A 20263-nucleotide genomic window follows, 5' to 3' on the forward strand; every position below is an offset into this window, starting at 1 on the left:
CAACGTTCAAACTTAAACGCCAAAACGAAATTCAAACAACGCGCCAAAAAATAACAACTGGCAACGCCAAAAACGTTTTCCAGCACTAAAAGCCGACCTTTCCTCTTTTCAACACTGAAATCTCGAGTATATTTATTTACAAACAAAGGCAATGCATTTGATGAACTTTGTCTCGTTCGTGCTCCTGGTCCTGGTTTACCTGATAAATAGTCATGTAGCTTCAGGTGAAAATGCAACAGTTCTACCTGTCGTCCTGTGGCATGGCATGGGCGATACTTGCTGCCTGCCGTTCAGTTTGGGCTCCATTAAGAAACTGATCGAGGAGCAGACAAACGGCACTTATGTCTACTCCCTGAAGATTGGCGGCAACATTGTCCTGGACTATGAGAGTGGCTTCTTTATACATCCCAATAAGCAGGTGGACTACGCCTGCAAACGTCTGGCCCAGGATAAGCGCCTGGCCAATGGCTACAATGCCATTGGTTTCTCCCAGGGTGGCCAATTTCTGCGAGCTGTGGCCCAACGTTGTCCAGAGCCACCAATGCGTACGTTAATTAGTCTGGGCGGTCAGCATCAGGGTGTCTTTGGTCTACCCAAGTGTCCAACATTAAGCACCAGTACCTGTGAATCCATTAGCAAGCTACTGAATGTTGCCGCCTATGAAGAGTAAGTGGAACATACAAACTTGACCAAGACTAACTCTGTCTACACTATTTTTGCCAACAGTTGGGTCCAAGATGAACTAGTCCAAGCCACCTATTGGCATGATCCATGGCATCAGAATAGATATAGAACAAAAAGCTCTTTTCTGGCGGATATTAACAATGAATTGCTCATCAATAAAGGCTATTCCGAGAATATCAATAAGCTAAGAAGGTAATCGAAACCAATCTGCTTACTCATTGCTTGTGTACAAGTTTCACAACACAAACACACCTGCTAAAAGTTATTATAAAACAGCTGTATATAATCACATTCATATTAAGTCTCTAATTAAAATTCATTGATAATTTAGTATGATTTTTTCCACAGGTTTGTTATGGTCAAATTTCTAAACGATACCATAGTCCAGCCCAAAGAGTCACAATGGTTTCAGTTCTATATACCCGGACAGGATCGTCTCATCCAGCCTTTAAATGAGACAAAAGTCTATCAGGATGTAAGTCAGAATATGGATTTATAATTTATTATTAATTTTCTGCTTTTCTTTGCAGTTGGGTCTGGACTTAATGCATGAACAGGGTAAACTTCAATATCTTAGCACTGAGGGCGATCATTTGGCCATATCAAAGGAATGGTTTATAAAAAATTTAGTTCCCCTGCTATTAGACTAATTCTATAACTAGTTATGATGTATAATATCCTTATAATAACTCCCCCCAATATATAGAGAGAACAAAAACCAATTCAGCTTTAAACGCAACATTATATGTGTGTGTGTGTGTGTATGACATGTATATACATTTAAATATATATATATTTATATAGAATTTTGCTTCCAATTAAGATCTTTTTAGTAAATTCATTTTGTTTTTCTATGTTTTTTCCTTTTTGCATACAAAATACTTAATTAAATCATGCTTTATATTTCTCCGAAATATTTAATGCAAGGCAACTGCGTGTTCCGACTATTAGGATTAATGTTTATAGATATATATACGTATATATGTATAGGCACATATACGTATGTAGTATATATATATATATGTATATAACGCTATGTACATGAGGCAAATAACAAAAGAAACTTATCGACAACCATAGTTAGGATATACGTATATAAGTATATAGTGAATAATTATATAGAATAGGAAAACACTTAGATGAAAAGTCAGAACAGAGACCCATTGGAGGAGGTTTTTTTTGTGTCATTTTGTTTTTTGTTTTTTTTTTTCTTTGTTTATGTTTTTTGTGTATGTCTTCTTTTACTTCAAGCTTAAGCACATCATAATTTGGATTTGGGTGTTGTATTACGAACGAAAAAGGTTTCCGGATCCTTATGTGGACGTTGTATCTCACGATAATTATTCACTATCTTTTTGGACTCATCTTTGGGACATGATTGCAAATTGCGAAAGACGCTGACCTATAAAATGAAAATAAATGAATGATTGATTACCATTTTGATCACATTTGAATTGTGTTAGATTAGATACTCACTTGTCCACGCGATACATATATTGGCGTACGATAGATAATCCAAGTGACGGATTCAAAATACGGCGCCGTTGTCAGCGATCCCTTATATGTGTAATAATGTTTACTCAACTCCTGCAGTCCAATCCATGATAGACAGTCTATAGATGGGTAAAAAGTAATCAAAGTAGATTATAATCGAAGAAGAAAGGGATTTATGCCCATCATACCGGAATCGAGTGATGCATTTGTATGTATCTTTTGGACTATCCGAATGCCTTCGGTGATTTTTTTAAATTCCGGACAATCTTTTTCTCCGCAAGCCTGGATGAAAAAGGCAACAACTGCCAGGCCATCGGGTTTGTTTTTGGCCTCTGCGAAGTCCTTATACTTGGCATTATAATGGACAGCATGAGCTTCCATGGAATACTTCATGCCCTCGAGTGTATGCTCACAGCCAGATTCATCCGAATCGGCCCAGTGGAAATGCAGTTGCTCGAATACATATTTATGCGTTTCCAGTGCGCCGCCAATTATAAATGGTTGTTGTTTTCGTTTACTGAATGTCACCATTGCCGATGTTCCTGTATTTTGTACACGTGCCACACCCACAGGCTCCCAATGTCCATGATATTCCAGTGGATCAACATCATCAATATGCTCGATGGCTCGATTACTTATCTCAATCGGCGATTGTACTGGCATTGCGTACCGAGTTTAAATGATTATTGATTACTGATGATGACGACGATGACGATGACGATGAAGATAAAGATGCTTCTATTTTTTGCCACTCGACAAAATCCTCCTCCAAGACGACAACAAGCTACTGTCTAAACTGAACGAACTGTGATCACTCTATGTTATGTGTGCAGCGGCGTATTGAAATTTCTTTTTCCTCAGCTTATAGACACGCCCGCGATCGTCGGCGCTGGCGTTGTCCAAGTGCTCGGCTGACAGCAGGAAAGCTTGCGGCGGCGACGTCGTGATGGCGATTTTTATAATCGACTTCGGGGTGGTACTAAATAAATTAATCGGCCTTAAGAATGCCTCTCTCAAATGGCCACTGCAAGGCAAGGAAAAAACAAGAAAGAAAGAAAAAGTCATTATGTAGTTTACATTGCGTGACATTTAGTTGCTATTTAGTTTTGTTTGTTTTTGTTTGTTTTTTCTTTTGGAAACTGGACACCAATAATAATAATGCAATTGTCAACTAAAACACCCAAACAGACAGCCAAGAAACCGAACAACCAATACCCACCAGCTCACCACCCACCTGCGTGTGTTTGATTAGCCATTTGAGAAATTGATGTACCTCCCCTACACGCCCTCTTCGATTCCTTTTCGTTTCACATTGTAAATGAAAATGACTTTATTACAAACTCTTATTTCATTTGCTATACCCTGCATCTAAGCTCAAGCATTTACTCGACAATCAATTAAGTAATTCTAATAAGAAGTTTCGCATGCAGGGTATTTCATAGTTTTCACACTTTACTCATACGTTTCATGTCCTTTTTTCACTCCCATTTGTCTAGTTTGCTGAATGCTAATAAAACTATTTGCATTTATTGATTTTTACTTAAATTGCAAACACACACACACACACACACACACACACACACACACACAATGAATAGATAGCAAAAACAAACAATTTGTTTTCTTTTTATCTTTCAATTATTTATCCATATTGTAGAAACTTAGAGCCAAAGTTTGTCATGCAAATACAAGGATATATGTGTGTATATAGGGCGATGTATATCTGGATGTAATCTTGGGGTCAAGGGGTTATAGTATTGCATTTCAAATGACACATTTTCGTTGGCTTCTCTTCATTTACTCTTTGACTTCTTAGATCCCTCTTTTACTTCTATATCCTTGAGATACTCTCGGATTGGGCACTGATATAGAGTGGATAGATATCAATGTAGAAAGAGAAATCTTTCTCTCTATACCCCCCGAGGATCCGCCACTGGCCATCAGACCTACATACATACATATGTAGGTAAAACTTTCCATTGATTATTAGCAGATCAAGTTACTTTCTGTACAACTATTACCTTGCCATTTGTGATATTGTGTGTAATATGATCAATTTGTTTCAAATAAAACCTTCTGGCCTCAGAATTTCTTATTGAAGTTTATATATCCAAATAAATAATCTTTTCATGAATTAACGCTGAAAAGCCAACAGCATTTGGTCCAAGTTGTTAATAACCACACGAGTTATGAAGAAAACTACTCGACTCTGGTTAAAATGTTTTTCATAGATGTCAAGATTCCAAAACTTTTCAGTCCCAATCCCCGACTAATTGTGGGAAAAATGGTAGAACAGATTTCAGCCCAGAGAACTTAACCAAATTGAGAATGAGCGAAGCAAATAAGCCAACAAATTTATCAGTATAAGCCAAAACTAAGCTGGAAAATTAAGTAAAACAATTAAATTTACTTTGCAATTTAAAATTTGGACAAATTTAATACACAGAATGTTCAAGGCTTTAAAAAAAGGATTATTATATATTTTTGTGAAAAGATCTTACAAAGATTACAATGACAATTTTTTGATATTGCTAATTCATCAATGATTCGAGTCAGAATTCTCAATTTTGAGATATTTTTTTGACTTCTTACGCGTTCTTAAAGAAATGTCTTTTTGGGTATTTGAAATGTCTAGTTCACTTCTAGACCAAGTCAATCCATCAATCAATTTGTAATCAATTGAAATTGTTTTTCTTTTCTTTTTCTCTCTGATAATAACCTTTAAGAACTTAATTGCCAAATTGTGTGACACGAGATGTCTTTATATATGTATGTATGTATGTATGTACATACATATACATATGTATGTATTTATAGCCAAATCTAAATGGTGCTTATCTCAGCTCTAGTCTCGAGAATAAATGAAACCCTTATCATCACACATCGATCACAATCGTTAATCGAAAATAAAATCGTTCAAGCCGCGCAATCAACTCTTAAGCACTTAATGACCCCCAAACAGAACGATTAGAGACAGATTAACTAACTACCCATAAAGCAGTCAATAGAAATGCAACATGTATAAATTTAGCTTTAAGTAAATATGATTTTAATTGGCATTTTTATGATGGCCACGCACATTCGAACTAAAGTATGCACCAGAGCAGTTAGTTAATTGCTTGCTTAAGTATTTTGGACAAAAGTCGCAACACTTATGATGTAGGCAAAAGACTAGAGACTTATCGCTAATGGAAAACCGATAGGAACTAAGCCTCGATGGTTCTCTCTCTCTCTCTCTCTCTCTCTTGATTATAAATTTACGACAGACACTTCTTTACTCCTTCTCATTTTTATTGGGCGATCAAAAATGAAAAGAATTTATGATAAGACTGGCAATTTTTTTCCTTTCTTTTCCTTTAGTTTTGAAAATCATTCACAATCGTTATCCATTTAAGAGACCAACAGCTAACAGAAAGCAGAAAATTCTAGAATATCGAATTCAATTGTTCATGCCATAAAAACATATATCTGTATACATGTATGTATGTACATATCTTTATACATGTGTAGATAATAAGCCCAATTCTTGTTTTAATACACGTAGTCAATTTTAATGATATCTTATCACTTTTATTTCTTTCTCTTTCTCTGTTCTTTTCAACATTAAAACTATGTCACACTTTTTGGGCTGCGTCATTCATAAGCTACGTCATCACTTGATTATATAGATTTCCTTTGGTAGGTCTCTTTTATCGTCTTCATGATCCTTCAGCAGGTTCTCAAGGTTTGAAAGCATTCGTTATGTTCCTAAGAACAAATTTTGATTATACCTAATTAATTGAGTGACAGTTTAATTAGTATAGAATAGAAAATCGAGCTGAGAGATATATATTCTGGGCGTCTAGTCAATATAAATAGTCGTTTACAAACGTGTCTCCTGGAAAATTGCTCCCCCAAGAGCAATTTATTATTAGCTCCTAACCTGCTATGAATATCGATTTCCAACACCAAATCGAATACGTAAGACTTGGATCCTCAACTGATAAAGATTCATTCAAAAAAATATAAGCTTTTTCCAGCCTTAAATTTAGGACGAATGGCAAATAAAAAGGAATGTCTAATAATTGTATCAAACTGTCGATTAATTCGGCCCAGGCTTTCTCCAAGATCTGTACAATTAGGTCACACATATCCGTGAACTAAAAATTCAGAGGATATTCCTTGTGGTCTTTTTGTTGTCGAGGACTCTGTCCATTTTTGCATACCTTTTACAATAATCTTGAACAAAATGTTATATCATTCTTCCGTTTTGCCATTTTTATTTAGTGTTAACAATTAACTTCACTTGTCTAGACAGTAAATTCTGTGATTATCTTATCCAAAGTAAAGTTCCATAGTTGCCAATTCATTATCTTGCTTTTTAGACTTGCTAACAACAACAAAAAAGAAGAAAGGAAATTCAATTATTCAAATGGGGCTTTTCGTTTCGTTGTTTTTAATCAAAACATTATTATTAAGTAGACTTCTCACTCACCTTCTGTTTCCAAGTACTGAATGTACTGGAAACTGATATCACTTGGTAATAACCGGATTCGGCAATTCTTCTATTTGTTTTTTATGTTTGTGTGTGTGTGTGTGTGTGTGTGTTTTGCCGTTTATCATTTAGTTTACGTTAATTATCCGGCGCGTTGAATTACACAACTAATTTGTGGGAAGGGGGGGAAGGGTGGTCTGAGGTACTTGTTTGTACTTGTACAAAGTAATATAAATTTACTTGGACTTTGTTATCTCGCCACGATGATGATGGCTATCATTAATATTGTATAATTTGCATAATGCTCGAAATGGTTTTGATAGGTTTGGTGGCTTTTTGGGTGGCAGTATTTTAGTTGTTCGCCTGTATTGATAACAAGAGAATGTGTGATGGAAAATTAACAGAACCGAAGTTCAAGTGGCCTAGGCCAGGCAGGCAGCAGGGCGCAGCACTTGAAATCGATGGAAACGTCAGTCATGGCCTTGAAGAATGGCATAAACCACCAAGAGACCCATGATGTGGATGTGAATGTGATGGATGAGACCCGACCATAACTGAGTGAGAGTGGATAATCAACTTTAACTTGAGCGTTTTCATATCGCCATGTCAAATGTGGTTTTTTTTTGGAACACTAACTAAAATTAAATATGTTAGTCGTTCATACTAATTGAATTGACCGACCGACCGACCGATTGATGAAATGATAGCACAGCAAATACGTGCAAAAAGCAAAATTCTACATCTACGCATTAATGATGACCTCATTCTCATTCTTTCACCATCCACTATTACATGGTATGTAAATATGCGTATGAAGCAACAGGCAAAATAGAAGAGTAAAAGAAGAAGAAGAAGATAGTCACAACCAACAGCAACGTGCCATCGACCAAATAACTAATCAAAGTAGCTAACAAAAGAACCCAAGTACGTCGAGACTAGTTGAAGGACTACAAAAACAATGGGACACACACAAAATATCCTTCAAAAGCAGAAATAATTTGTCTAAATGTATACAATATCCTACAAATCATCTTATAGATAAGAGAATGGTCAATAACATTTCTAAATTAAGATTAAATGATTAGAATAACATCCGAGGGGGTGGTGGGAGATTTTCGATAATTAGGAAATGCTTAACTCCATTGTTGATCGAAATTAATTAATATTGATTGCTTTGTGTTTTGTTTTTTTTTCGTAGATATCTAAAATTTAAAGATGAATTTAGAACTGTTATCATCTATCCGTCTCTCTATCTCTCTCTCCCTCTCTTTCTGTTTTACAAGAAGAGTATCTCCCACAAACATTTATCGATAAATCTTCTACAACAATAAAAATAACAACACAAACGCAATTATTCATCATTATCATTAGCGAAATGATCTTGCTATGTATTCATAATCGAATGATGTTTTCGTTAACTAAAAGTTAACCGTTAATCACAATTACAGGGTGATTACTCATTCTCTACACTCAGCTGCAAGTTATATACATACATACATAGGTACATATATGTATGTTTGTATCTTTTTTACTCTAGGAAACACAGAAGCCAAAAGTTATGATAGGAAAAAAAAGGCAATCAATAAAAAGTTGTTTTTTTCGCTTCAAGTGCAGGGTCAGACATACAGAGACCTGACCTTCACACACACACACACAGAGGAGAGAGAGAGAGAGAGAGAGGAGCACTCTCTCTCACACACACATATATATATATATATGTACATATTAAAAGCCGGGTGGATTGTAGGTGGTATGGCAAAGAGCAATAGTGGGATGAGGGTGGGCCAAGGGGGATCTTTTCCTGATTCAGATGATTAGCAGTACCCAAGGAGAGGAGACATTTTTAATAACTGTGTTACTTACACACAAGCACAGAAAACACACGCACGCCTACTTACACAACTCTATATAAATAGTAATAATGTCTATTTGTATGCGGATAAGTGGAATTGTTTCATCTTATTTTGCTCTGCTCGTCGTTTTCTATTTACCTGTTGATTTACTTTTGCACTTTTCGTATTATTGTGTGTGAGTATGTTTTCTTCTTCTTCTGCTATCGCTCTCTGTCGTCTGTATCGTTGTCTGGCCACAGCAGCAGCGGCGGCAGCAGCAACAGTAACAACAATTTATTTATGCAAAATTGTTTTTTTTTTTTTGTTTTTTGTTTTACTTCGACACGCGCGCACTCAATTTCGCATCAGCCTCGCACTCTCTCACACTCATGTACGCACATATACACACACTTAAACGCATTGAGCCTGCAAATGCTTATAATAAAAAAAACACACATTAATAAATTTTAAAAAAAAAAAGTGGAAAAAAACGTATCGGAAATTTTTTGGTGTATAATTTAATTTGTTGTTTTTTTTTGTTTTTGTTGTTGTTGTGGTTTTTTTTGTTTGTGTTTTCACTACTAAGACAGTATCGGAAATTTATATGTCGCGCAGCACGAACTTCATTATTAGTAATGAAACATCGATGTCAATACCGATATTATCGATGGAACCGATGGAGTGCGATAAATCGATGGGAATTTTTCGATGTCGATATATCGAATTTCTTTTAGCCTCTGCTCTGTTGAACATGTTGCAAGGGGGTCGCAACTCGATGGAAGATCCAACATGCAACAAAAGAGTAAAAATTGTGAAAAATAGTACCAACATCAGGTAAAGGAGTCGAACTCGATGCAACAAAAGAGTCGAACATCGTAGAATAGAGTACGTCCGTCGACCAAAAGAGAACGATGTATCGATATTAATTTACCGACCTCTACGCCGTTGCCAATCTGTTGTTTTTGTTGGCGCGTTGTTTAAACTGCTTTTATTTTGGCGTTTAAGTTCGAACACTGTTAACTTAAACCTAGCACAACAATAGGTTATATATTTTAATTTATTTGCAACTTTACATACATTTTTATCGGATACCATCACAGATATTTCAAGTGTTTACAAGGTTTTCTTCAATTCAACTAATAGACTTCAGTTCGAAGTAAATGGCAGTCCCGGCTGCGGCTTTATATAATTCTTACTAGAAATTTTGACAGACGGTGCTGCAAACGAAACATTGACGCCACCTAGCGTTTGAAGGCATAATCTCAATTTTCTACTTGTTTCGTAAAGTTAGCCTCACTGTTAATCTTGAGAGGGAGTGGTAGATAACGGTTAAATTATTTGATTTTTTTGGTCGTTCCATGTACATGAATATTTTCAATGGAAAATTAAATTTTTGTTCGATTGCCCACATTTTGGAATCCAGCTCTCGATACAATATGTAGGCAGGATTGCCTCATGCAAGAAAATGAATAACATTCGGGACACAACTGTCCCTTATATATATGGAATATTAAAGAAAAAAAAAACCATAAAGTATTCCACTTAGTTAAGAACTATGATGAATAAACAAATGAATATACATTAAAATTATTTTTATTTACCTTGAATGAAAATAAAGGTATATCACTTTTCTGAAATAGAAATCAAAAATATCGAATAATGTTTATATACAAAGACACAGACTCTATAGTTTCATCCGGCTGTTATTAGTTCAATTCATTTCAAACGAATAATCAGTTCGTGTTTTAGTTTTATAAGATTACTTTGCATTCGGCAAACCGAACATCTATCAGGACAATATACATTCATTTAAATGCTAGAGTACAATAAAAAAATTACTAGAGGACATAAATACATATACATATATATATATATATATATATATAATTCGAGACTTAACATGCCAAAAAAAAACTTAAATAATTAAAATGTATGTAAATGTGCACTAATTGTGTCTTGGCTGGCAGAGTTTTGAAATTGTCCCGTTTCGGCTTCAAACAGAACCTGCTGGATACGCAATTTGGCGACGGATCGTGAATATGAGTCGGTAATAGTACGCAACTGTGAGGCGACTGATTGACCAAAAATAACTAAATTATCTTCACCGCCAACAGGAAATGCTGATGCTGATGCTGAAGCTGATGGTGGTGTAGAGGAATCATGTGTTAATTGATTTTGGCCAGTTCCCTGAGTAGACAACTTTAGTTTCCTTGGAGTAGGCTGCAATTGTTGTTGTTGATGATGATGCTGCTGCTGCTGTTGTTGTTGTTGGTGATGCTGTTGTTGTTGGTGTTGTTGTTGCTGTTCTACCACACAGAAACCAGAATCATCAATGCTAATTTCCGTCTTGCCGGTGGCTGTTGATCCCTCAATAGCAGATGGTCGCTCCAAATCGCTGGCATTGACAACAGCGGAAACGTTGCCTTGACTCTGACTTTCAAGAGCCCTAATGCCTTCAATTTCATCATCAATAGATTCCACAGGCTCGGCGTCGAGCGGCTCTTCATCCAGCTCTTGATCTTCCGCCTCCATGGTATCCTCACTCATACTTATATCGCCAGAGTTATTAAAGAGCAGTTTTCTGGACGTTATAAGGGTACTGTCTTCCTTTTTAACCGCCGTCTGGTTTGTATCTAGTTTCGGATTGATTGCTTTTGTCTTCATCTGTGTGAAAATAAGATGGCATAAGCATTAGCCAGATGTATGGATCGTATCAATGAGTGATAATGATACTGGCAACAGATTAACCTACCCTTTTACCATTGGAGAGGGAAACGGAACGTAAAAATGAATCTGCCAGTTTAAACCAAAACAGCTTTGGTGCATAGCTACGGCCCATCTCCTTCTCCCGCATCCAAATACGCAACTCCTTGGAGTAAACTGTGCGTACGCTTTTAATTTTAAGTTTGATGTCCATAACTGTCAGTTGGGGGTTTTTCAAAGATTTAATTATTGCCTTGTAGGCGTCTTCCCGCGACACCCGATTTTTGTAGGTACCCAATAGTGTGTTATACAGACATGGCTGCCGTCTGTACGCCTCCAGAAATTCGGTAATGGGAATCTTAGTGTCGCTTAATTTGGCCATTGGTTCAATTTCCAAGGGGCAGTCCCCCGCCTTCTCCTTCTAAAGGGCAATATTTATTATAAAAACAACAATTTTTGTTTACTATTTTTGTAACTATCGATAGGTTACTATCGATTATTCTTAGTGTCCGACGATAGGTTACGATAAATCGAAACGGTCTAGAAAAATTAAAATTTGTTCATAAAATTATTTTCGTACAAAGTCAGCACTGTTCAGAAAAAAACATCTGTTTATTGTAATTGTAATTTTCTTTTGTGATTTGGCTTTGTTGGTTTAAAATTGATTAAGAAGTTATTTATTAATAAATAAAAAAGTGTTTCAAACTCCCTCGTTCCAGCTTATCGCGAATTACCCGTCGCTATAATAACGGAAATTTTTTTTCGCTCGCTCCTACATATGCAAAGAAAACGCTGCGAAACACGTGGAGATTTTCTCAGTCGTCTCTCTCTTTTTGTACCGAAAAACGGCACATTTTAGCAGCAGCTGGTGCGTGTGTGTGTGTTCCCCCAGCTTCGAGTCCAAGTCCAAAAAGGCAGAAGACAGCTCAATAAATAATTGCAAGGCTTTTATCCTTACTTAATACCATTCTCAAGTGCAAGAGGGTTGCGTTTTTATTTAACATTTCGCAAAAAGATATAAAATTAAGGTAAGCTATGTGTCAGAATAAATACGTATGTGTGTGCATATTGCCTTGAAAAATTCAATAATATGCGCAACTAATACGTATGTACATATACGTATATATATACGTACACGCTTGTCGGCAAGGAGATCGTGAAGGAAGAGGGACCAAGTGTTGCAAATTTTTTTTGTTCCTTTTTTTGCCACTGTCTTGCACGCGAAATTCCTTTGTACATATTTGAGAGAGAGAGAAAGAGAGTGAATCATCTGAAGTAGCGTGAAACAGGTGAGGGGGAGTGTGAGTAAGAGAGAGGGTGACGGTGACGGTGACTTGGTGTAAGTGTGTTCACTCAGCAACAGAAGAAGGGAAGTAGTCGTCGCGTAGTCTTAAAATGAGGGAAACTATGCGCACAGTGGAAATTTTTTGAGTTTTTTTGTCGGTTTTTTGTGTTGCCTAATATCGAAATCGCGTTAGAGATCAAGATCGAAAATAATTTTTGTTGAAACAGTTGTTTAGTTATATGTACATATATGAATGCATGTGTTTATCTCTGTATGCGTGTGTTTGTGTGTGTGGGTGTAAATGTGCGTAGAAGCTGTGCACATGTCTCCCAATTCGTGATGACACTGAGCTAAATATTATTAGAAAATGTCGGTTTTTAAATAGAATGAAATTCGTTTACTTTACTTCTACTGTCAATTTGATTCATTTTTGACTAACAGGTCGTTTAAATTTTAATCCAAGTCATAGGTAGGTTCATTTAGGGTTGTTCAAAATAGGTCAATTGATAACTTGATCAATAGTGGTTCAGACTTCATATATACATATATAAACCTTATTCGTCTTGGTCCTAACTGTTATCTTATTTATCTAATTTTTTCTTACACAGAGCACAAAAATCAACAATCAAACAACAAAAAAAAAAACTCATTTTAGCCAAATTTTTCGCCACAAATATTTCTGCTACCATAAAATCCCATACTCAAACAACACACACACACACACAACCGTAAAGAAACGAGAAAATGTCATCTAACTCGAAGAAACGCGATGCCCAGCGCAAAAAGGATGCCCGGAATAAGAAAATCCAACAGATACCTTCTACCAAAAAGGCCAATGGCCAGCCGGATCGTGAACTGACCGAGGAGGAGAAACTGTGCGCTAAATTGGAAGAGGAGGCACGCATCAGTGCTGAGGCAAGATCTTGCACCGGATCTCTGGCCGTGCATCCACGATCGCGTGATGTGAAAATTGCCAATTTCTCGATCACTTTCTTTGGCTCCGAGCTGCTGCAGGACACCATGCTCGAATTGAATTGCGGTCGTCGATATGGCCTCATTGGTCTTAACGGCTGCGGGAAATCCTCGCTTCTTTCAGTGCTCGGTAACCGGGAAGTACCCATTCCGCCTCACATTGATATATTCCATTTAACACGCGAAATACCGGCGAGTTCGAAGAGTGCCCTACAGTGCGTTATGGAAGTGGATGAGGAGCGAATTAAGCTGGAAAAATTAGCCGAAGAGCTGGCCATGAGCGAGGAGGATGATGCGCAAGAGCAGCTGATCGATATTTATGAGAGATTGGATGACATGTCGGCAGATCAAGCAGAGGCTAAAGCGGCGCGTATTCTCCATGGTCTTGGTTTCGACAAGGCCATGCAACAAAAACAGGCCAAAGACTTTTCAGGTGGGTGATTTCAGTTGTTCCTCTGGGTTAATTACTCAAACTAACAAACTATTCTTTGCCTTCTCGGTGATGATAATGATGACAGGTGGTTGGCGTATGAGAATCGCCTTGGCTCGTGCCTTATTCGTTAAACCGCATCTTCTGCTGCTTGATGAACCGACCAATCACTTGGATCTCGATGCCTGTGTGTGGCTGGAAGAGGAGCTGAAGGAATATAAACGAATTTTGGTGCTGATTTCGCATTCGCAGGATTTCCTTAACGGCGTCTGCACCAATATCGTTCACCTGACAAGCAAACGGCTCAAGTATTATACTGGTAACTATGAGGCTTTTGTGCGCACCCGCATGGAATTATTGGAAAATCAGATGAAACAATACAATTGGGAACAGGATCAGATATCGCATATGAAAAATTATATAGCTCGATTTGGTCACGGTTCGGCCAAATTAGCCCGACAGGCTCAGTCAAAGGAAAAGACTCTAGCCAAAATGGTGGCCCAGGGTCTTACCGAGAAGGTGACGGATGACAAGGTATTGAATTTCTATTTCCCATCATGCGGCACAGTGCCGCCGCCAGTTATTATGGTCCAGGTAAGTCCTCTTTCCCCTCATTAAACACACACGATTGTAATATTTTTGTGTGATTATTCAGAATGTCAACTTCCGTTATAATGATGAGACACCATGGATTTATAAGAATCTTGAGTTTGGCATTGACTTGGACACTCGTCTGGCTCTAGTGGGACCCAATGGAGCTGGCAAATCGACTTTGTTGAAATTGCTTTACGGCGACTTGGTGCCCACCTCTGGCATGATACGTAAGAATTCCCATTTGCGTATCGCACGGTATCATCAGCATTTGCATGAGCTCCTTGATTTGGATGCCAGCCCGCTCGAATATATGATGCGCGCCTTTCCCGATGTCAAAGAGAAGGAGGAGATGCGGAAGATCATCGGCCGATACGGCCTGACGGGCAGGCAACAAGTGTGCCCCATACGTCAGCTATCGGATGGCCAGCGTTGTCGCGTAGTGTTTGCCTGGCTAGCCTGGCAGGTGCCTCACTTGCTGCTGCTTGATGAACCTACTAACCATTTGGATATGGAAACCATTGATGCCCTGGCGGATGCCATTAATGACTTTGATGGTGGCATGGTGTTAGTTAGTCACGATTTCCGACTCATTAATCAGGTGAGACAAAGACAATACAACGAAAGTAACAAAAAAAAAAACAAAGCATTGACTAAACTAATCATTTGTTTTTACCTAATCCAGGTGGCTGAGGAGATTTGGGTATGCGAAAAGGAGACGGTGACCAAATGGAAGGGTGGTATTTTGGACTACAAAGATCATTTAAAGAACAAAATCGCCTCCGAAAACGAAAAGAAGGCAAAAGCGGGAAAATAGACTTTGAGATGCCCTCCAATATAAACACACACATACACATACACACACATAGACCTCCCCTTCCTTGCCTTCTTCCTGCAATCAGAGCGAGTCCCATCTTCTGTACGAAATTAGTTTCAGTTTTCTCATATCAATGTTGAACTCAAATGGTCGGGAAACAACAACAGTAACAAAAATTACACAAATTTTTATGTGAATTTTCCTTTTAAGTTTCTTTGGTTTTAGATTAAATTAAGAGAAACAACAACCGCAAACACAAATAATATACATTTTAATATATATATATATATATATATACATATATATATATATATATATATATATGTTTATATATACACATATGTGTATACGCATGTGTATTTAACTAAAATCTAATTACTACCATTAGCAACAAAACTGCTTGTGATCTTGCTCTTAATATATATATATATATATATATCTTATATATATATGTTTTTTTTTTTGTTAGATTCTGTTGGCAATATTGTGTGTTGTAATTTATTTATGCCTCAATAAAATACAAACAAAGTTTTTGAATGTAAATTATACAAAATACGAAAAACCAACAAAACAAAAATCTTGTGATTTAGACCCAAATAACAGAAACCGATAAGGAAGAGAGGAGAAAGAGAAATATTCAAGCAAAAATAAACCTAGATAACAAAATAAATTAATAAAAATATTTAAACAAAAACCCAAGAGAACAAATGAAATTAATTCACTCAACTTTTGTTTCCATTCGATTCCCATTCGTTGGGCTTACACAATTTTTAAAAAAACTCGAAAGTTGTGATTATCCATCGTTTGGTTCTTCTTTATTATATTTAACAGATTTACAATTCTGACAATGTGTATGCTTTTTCTTCCTGACTTTTCTCCCAGTGTGTAGGCACGTTTTGAAAGTTTAGTTTTGGTAGACTTGGATTACACTTAGCGAGTAGGTTATTAAAAAACTATTACACATAAAACAACATAAATAACTCTAAATCATACAATGCACATACATATGCGTAATGTCTAGTAGATTTTGGAAAGGCCTGAGTATATTGTGGCAAGCAATTGCCTTTCGGCTGCACCAAGTGAACTGAATTCGTTGGCAAAATCCATCAGCAATTGCTTGAGATCGCACATTTGACGCTCCACCCAGGCGGAAACTATCTCGGCAAGGGCATATTGTTGCTGTTCGGGGACAAAGGCTCCAGGCCGTTCAATTGGCTCGTTGCTGTCACTCCAACAAGGTTGTGACTCAAGCTGGGCCAAGATAAAGTAGTACTCAATCAGCTTGATGTGAGCCGGCGACTGGCGGGCAGGTGGTAAATTGAGATGAACCAGAAGCAAAAGACGCATGATTTCCACACGGTGCAACAATTCGCCATATAGGCGAGCAGCCCGCCGCTCATAGATATTATCGACCATGTCGTCGTAATGCTGCAACGCACTGCGATAATCCTCCCTCTGCATACTGAGGTCTGCGCTTATTTCCAGATCGTGTATCTGGTGCGTGGGCGATGCAAAGCTGCTGGTGCTTTCCAATTGCCCTTGCAATTGCCTCAACTCACGGAGAATAGCTGCCTTAAACACGCAATTGTCAGCCGCTCGTTCTGCCGCCTTGTGATAGCAATGAAGGGCTCCTTGGCGCAAGCCATTCTCGTGCCCTGATCGCAGATGTAGCAAACCATGCTCATCTTTTTGAGCCTGAAGGAAGTCTCGAGCTGCCCGCAAATATGCCTCAGACTCACGCTGAGCGGCCCCGCCGTAGGATTCGCATTTTGCATAGCCAATATGGCACATGCCTGCATATTGCCAAATTCCGGATTCCTCAAAGCTATAAGCTAGCCGATGAAAGTCCGCCTGCACTTCGCTGGCATTTGGAGCAAATCGTCTAGACCCCAGCGAAAAGTTGGGAATGGAATGAATGGCCAAGATAAATACATAAGCCCAACAATACTCACTTAAAGAACACTGCTCGTTCAAATTTCTTAATTTTGCTAGAGGCACGCAAATATTGTTCAATTAAGTTTTTTGGATATTGTTCTACATTCAGCTGATCGGTCTGAGCCAGTTGCTGGTGATGATGACTAATGGGAGTCGCTGCTGCGGCTGGTGGGGCAGAGCTTGTGCCACTACTAATGTGTAATTTCTCCATGTTGAGTTATTGAAATGTTTATACTTGACTTTGTCATGGTAAAACAGCAAGCAACAAAAACAAAAAAAAAAAACATTCAACAATCAATTAAGTGTTGGAGAATGAAAAACTTCCATTCTGGGCAGTGTTGATAAACCAGAGAAACTAAAAAAACGGCGGATAGAAATGGGGTCTCTCAGATAACAATAATAAATATATGTACATATTTTTAATATTACCAACTTGTGCAATTCGAGATCGAATCATATTTGTTTCTAATGCGTTTTGTTTTTTATATGTCCAGTGTATAAATTAATTAACTCACACTTAACCCTGACACAGTGTGACCAGCTGTTTAAAGTCTTCTCTAGCACGTGCGCGGTAAACGGACGCGGCAATTGGTGCAAATCCGTCTTCAATCCATTGAGAGTCCACCATGAAGGGTAATTTCCAGCCATTAAATGTGAGACGTTTCCAACAAAAGGCCCAGGTGGAGACGCCTGACACCATTTATTGGGACCGACTGGCGGTAAGCAGTAATGCAAGTCCATTGTGTCCATTATCCCCATGCTGATCATGTTCGTCATCATCCTTTCCAGAAACCGGAACTTCTCAAAGAACACAGTACCATTGACTATGTTGACTTCAGTCCCAGCGATCCGGATAACTTCGTACTGACCTGCTCTGTTCGCGTACAGATCTATAATCTGGTCACTAAGCTGGTAGTAAAGAATCTTTCGCGATTCCAAAAGACTGCATTCGGTGCCACATTCCGGCAGGACGGACGTTTGCTGGCCGCCGGTGATGAAGAGGGTCATGTCAAGCTCTTTGACACCACCAGCCGGAACATTTTACGTTTATTCAAGGGCCACAAAGCACCAGTGCATCGAACCTACTTTACGGCGGACAAACTGCAGTTGGCGAGCTTTTCCGATGACAAAACGGTGCGTCTGTGGGATGTGGCCAACGAAAAGGTGGTGCAAACATATGAAGATGCCCACACGGACTACATACGAGCAGGCTCCATGCATCCCCAATCCTCTCATATGTTTGTGTCCGGTGGCTACGATGGCAAAATTCATTTATACGACACACGCTCCGAAACGGCCGTTCAACGTACCCTAGATCATGGCAGTCCGGTGGAGTCCATGTTGTTCCTGCCCAGCGGCTCCATATTCATTAGTGCCGGCGGCACTCAAGTCCGCGTCTGGGATTTAATCAGCGGTTGCCGGTTGCTTACGATGATGTCGCAGCATCACAAGACAGTTACCTGTCTTCGCTTGGGCTCCGATGGCAGACGTCTCTTCTCCGGTGGCTTGGACCGGCATGTGAAAATCTATGATGTGAGCACTTACAAAACCGTCCACACCCTTACGTATCCCAATGCTGTAGTCAGTCTGGGTGTGGCGCCCAAAGATCAGGCAGTGGTTGCCGGCATGGTGGATGGACTCGTGTCGATACGTCGCATGATTGTCGACAGCAAACCAAGTCACTTGAGGAAAATCCGCTTGACCCACAAGCAACGCCAGAAGAAAATGGAACTCGACAGGCTTAAAGTGCCCGCTCACATAGCTAAGAAAGCCGATCACATTGTCACGGAGCGGAAACTGCAAAAGTATCAGCCCTTCGATGTCCATTTGCGTAAATTCAATTACAAAAAGGCCTTGGACGCGGCCATGGTGCCAGTAAATATAAGCCAAAATCCCGAAATAGTTGTAGCCCTCATAACAGAGTTACTGCATCGACGGGGCCTGGACATTGCGCTAACCGATCGCTCCGATGCGGTGCTAATCCAATTCATCGACTTTCTCTGCAACCATCTGGGTGAGACGCGCTTTATGCGGCCCCTGATGAATGCCGCCAGCACCGTTCTGGACGTATTTGAACGCAAAATGGTGGCTTATAGCCGCCATCTAATGGAGGCACTGGAAAGACTGGCTGCGGCGATGCATGCAGAGATTCAGCTAACCACCGAACTTCTTCAGATAAAGGGCGCCATGGAAATGCTAATTGGTGCCTCTCTCGAGAGCGTCGAGTCGAGAACGCCAAAGGTGAATCATCAAGAGTCGCGAACGTCGCGAATGCAACCATCTAAGGAGGCCGAGAAATATGTCGTATTCGTGGAGTGACACCAGAGGGATAGAGATAGCATCTATTTGATGGATAAGTTTTAGCCTAATTATGTAAAAAGTGACATTTACCTTTTTTTTTACTGTCTTAAGATAACTTTGTTTATGTTTAAAATAAATGCAAATACGTGAATTAAGCCAAAATATTAATGGTTCTCTGGTTTACCAAGGGTTGACTAAACCAATGAAATAGTAATAGAAAGGGTAAGAACAAGACGGCTGTCTCTCTCTCTCTCTCTCTCTATTGTCTCAATTAGTTAGGTCTATTGTACATTCCCTCCCAGCAAATCTTCAGAATTAAAACAATAATAGTATATATATATATATGTATATAATTTAGAGTTTGTCTCTTTATGTTTTACTTCCTTTTATTATTATTATCAATAATATTTTCATAATTCATATTATTATGCACTTCTATGTATATCATTCGCTGCTTCATCATGATCTATCATCATCAATTTATCATTATTTTTTTTAAAATGAACAATGTGAGTTGCCAATTAGTTTAATGTACAGGTAAATTTCGATTTCGCTTTTGCTTTTGATACTTACATACATATGTACATTATCATACTATATGTATGTATATATGTACCACACACACATCATCATCATCATCATAATGATGATGCATATTCATCATTGTAATAGTAATGTAGCAACAAATTGATTGTTGCTTTTGTTTTTGTTTTTACCTTAAAGAGTTAACCTTTATATATATAAG

The 20263-nt window shown here is 38.3% G+C and overlaps 6 protein-coding genes across 7 annotated transcripts; 3 read left to right on the plus strand and 3 right to left on the minus strand.

Annotated features, from left to right (window-relative positions):
* The first annotated feature begins 118 nt into the window (after nt 1-118).
* Nucleotides 119-1418, plus strand: LOC6638017 (palmitoyl-protein thioesterase 1). Its single transcript, XM_002061113.4, has 4 exons — nt 119-666; nt 727-876; nt 1033-1159; nt 1215-1418. The coding sequence occupies exons 1-4, from the start codon at nt 152-154 to the stop codon at nt 1332-1334; spliced, it is 912 nt and encodes a 303-aa protein (XP_002061149.3). The 5' UTR covers nt 119-151; the 3' UTR covers nt 1335-1418.
* On the minus strand, nt 1161-9116 carry LOC6638021 (carbonic anhydrase 2). 2 transcript variants are annotated; one of them, XM_047011128.1, is made up of 5 exons: nt 8644-8948; nt 6384-6547; nt 2367-3202; nt 2161-2297; nt 1161-2086 (listed from the first exon to the last, which is right to left on the minus strand). In XM_047011128.1, the coding sequence occupies exons 3-5, from the start codon at nt 2839-2841 to the stop codon at nt 1946-1948; spliced, it is 753 nt and encodes a 250-aa protein (XP_046867084.1). In that variant the 5' UTR covers nt 2842-3202; nt 6384-6547; nt 8644-8948; the 3' UTR covers nt 1161-1945. The 2 variants fall into 2 exon arrangements, with proteins under 2 accessions (XP_046867084.1, XP_002061150.1); XM_002061114.4 differs by lacking the exon at nt 6384-6547 and having other exon boundaries at nt 8644-9116.
* Nucleotides 9117-10377: 1261 nt separating this feature from the next.
* Nucleotides 10378-11674, minus strand: LOC6638022 (AT-rich binding protein). Its single transcript, XM_047011439.1, has 2 exons — nt 11237-11674; nt 10378-11148 (listed from the first exon to the last, which is right to left on the minus strand). Exons 1-2 carry the CDS (start codon nt 11567-11569, stop codon nt 10408-10410), a joined length of 1074 nt encoding a protein of 357 aa, XP_046867395.1. The 5' UTR covers nt 11570-11674; the 3' UTR covers nt 10378-10407.
* A 276-nt stretch (nt 11675-11950) lies between these two features.
* LOC6638023 (ATP-binding cassette sub-family F member 2) lies at nt 11951-15536 on the plus strand. Its single transcript, XM_002061116.4, has 5 exons — nt 11951-12215; nt 13081-13877; nt 13963-14468; nt 14530-15066; nt 15151-15536. Exons 2-5 carry the CDS (start codon nt 13217-13219, stop codon nt 15280-15282), a joined length of 1836 nt encoding a protein of 611 aa, XP_002061152.1. The 5' UTR covers nt 11951-12215; nt 13081-13216; the 3' UTR covers nt 15283-15536.
* A 533-nt stretch (nt 15537-16069) lies between these two features.
* LOC6638024 lies at nt 16070-17502 on the minus strand. The gene is made up of 2 exons (XM_002061117.4): nt 17235-17502; nt 16070-17164 (listed from the first exon to the last, which is right to left on the minus strand). Exons 1-2 carry the CDS (start codon nt 17426-17428, stop codon nt 16300-16302), a joined length of 1059 nt encoding a protein of 352 aa, XP_002061153.1. The 5' UTR covers nt 17429-17502; the 3' UTR covers nt 16070-16299.
* Nucleotides 17503-17660: 158 nt separating this feature from the next.
* On the plus strand, nt 17661-19686 carry LOC6638101 (U3 small nucleolar RNA-associated protein 15 homolog). The gene is made up of 2 exons (XM_002061118.4): nt 17661-17936; nt 18007-19686. Exons 1-2 carry the CDS (start codon nt 17844-17846, stop codon nt 19534-19536), a joined length of 1623 nt encoding a protein of 540 aa, XP_002061154.1. The 5' UTR covers nt 17661-17843; the 3' UTR covers nt 19537-19686.
* Nucleotides 19687-20263: the final 577 nt, after the last annotated feature.

The sequence above is a fragment of the Drosophila willistoni genome, assembly GCF_018902025.1.
Source record: "Drosophila willistoni isolate 14030-0811.24 chromosome XL unlocalized genomic scaffold, UCI_dwil_1.1 Seg141, whole genome shotgun sequence".
NCBI classification, from domain to species: domain Eukaryota; kingdom Metazoa; phylum Arthropoda; class Insecta; order Diptera; family Drosophilidae; genus Drosophila; species Drosophila willistoni.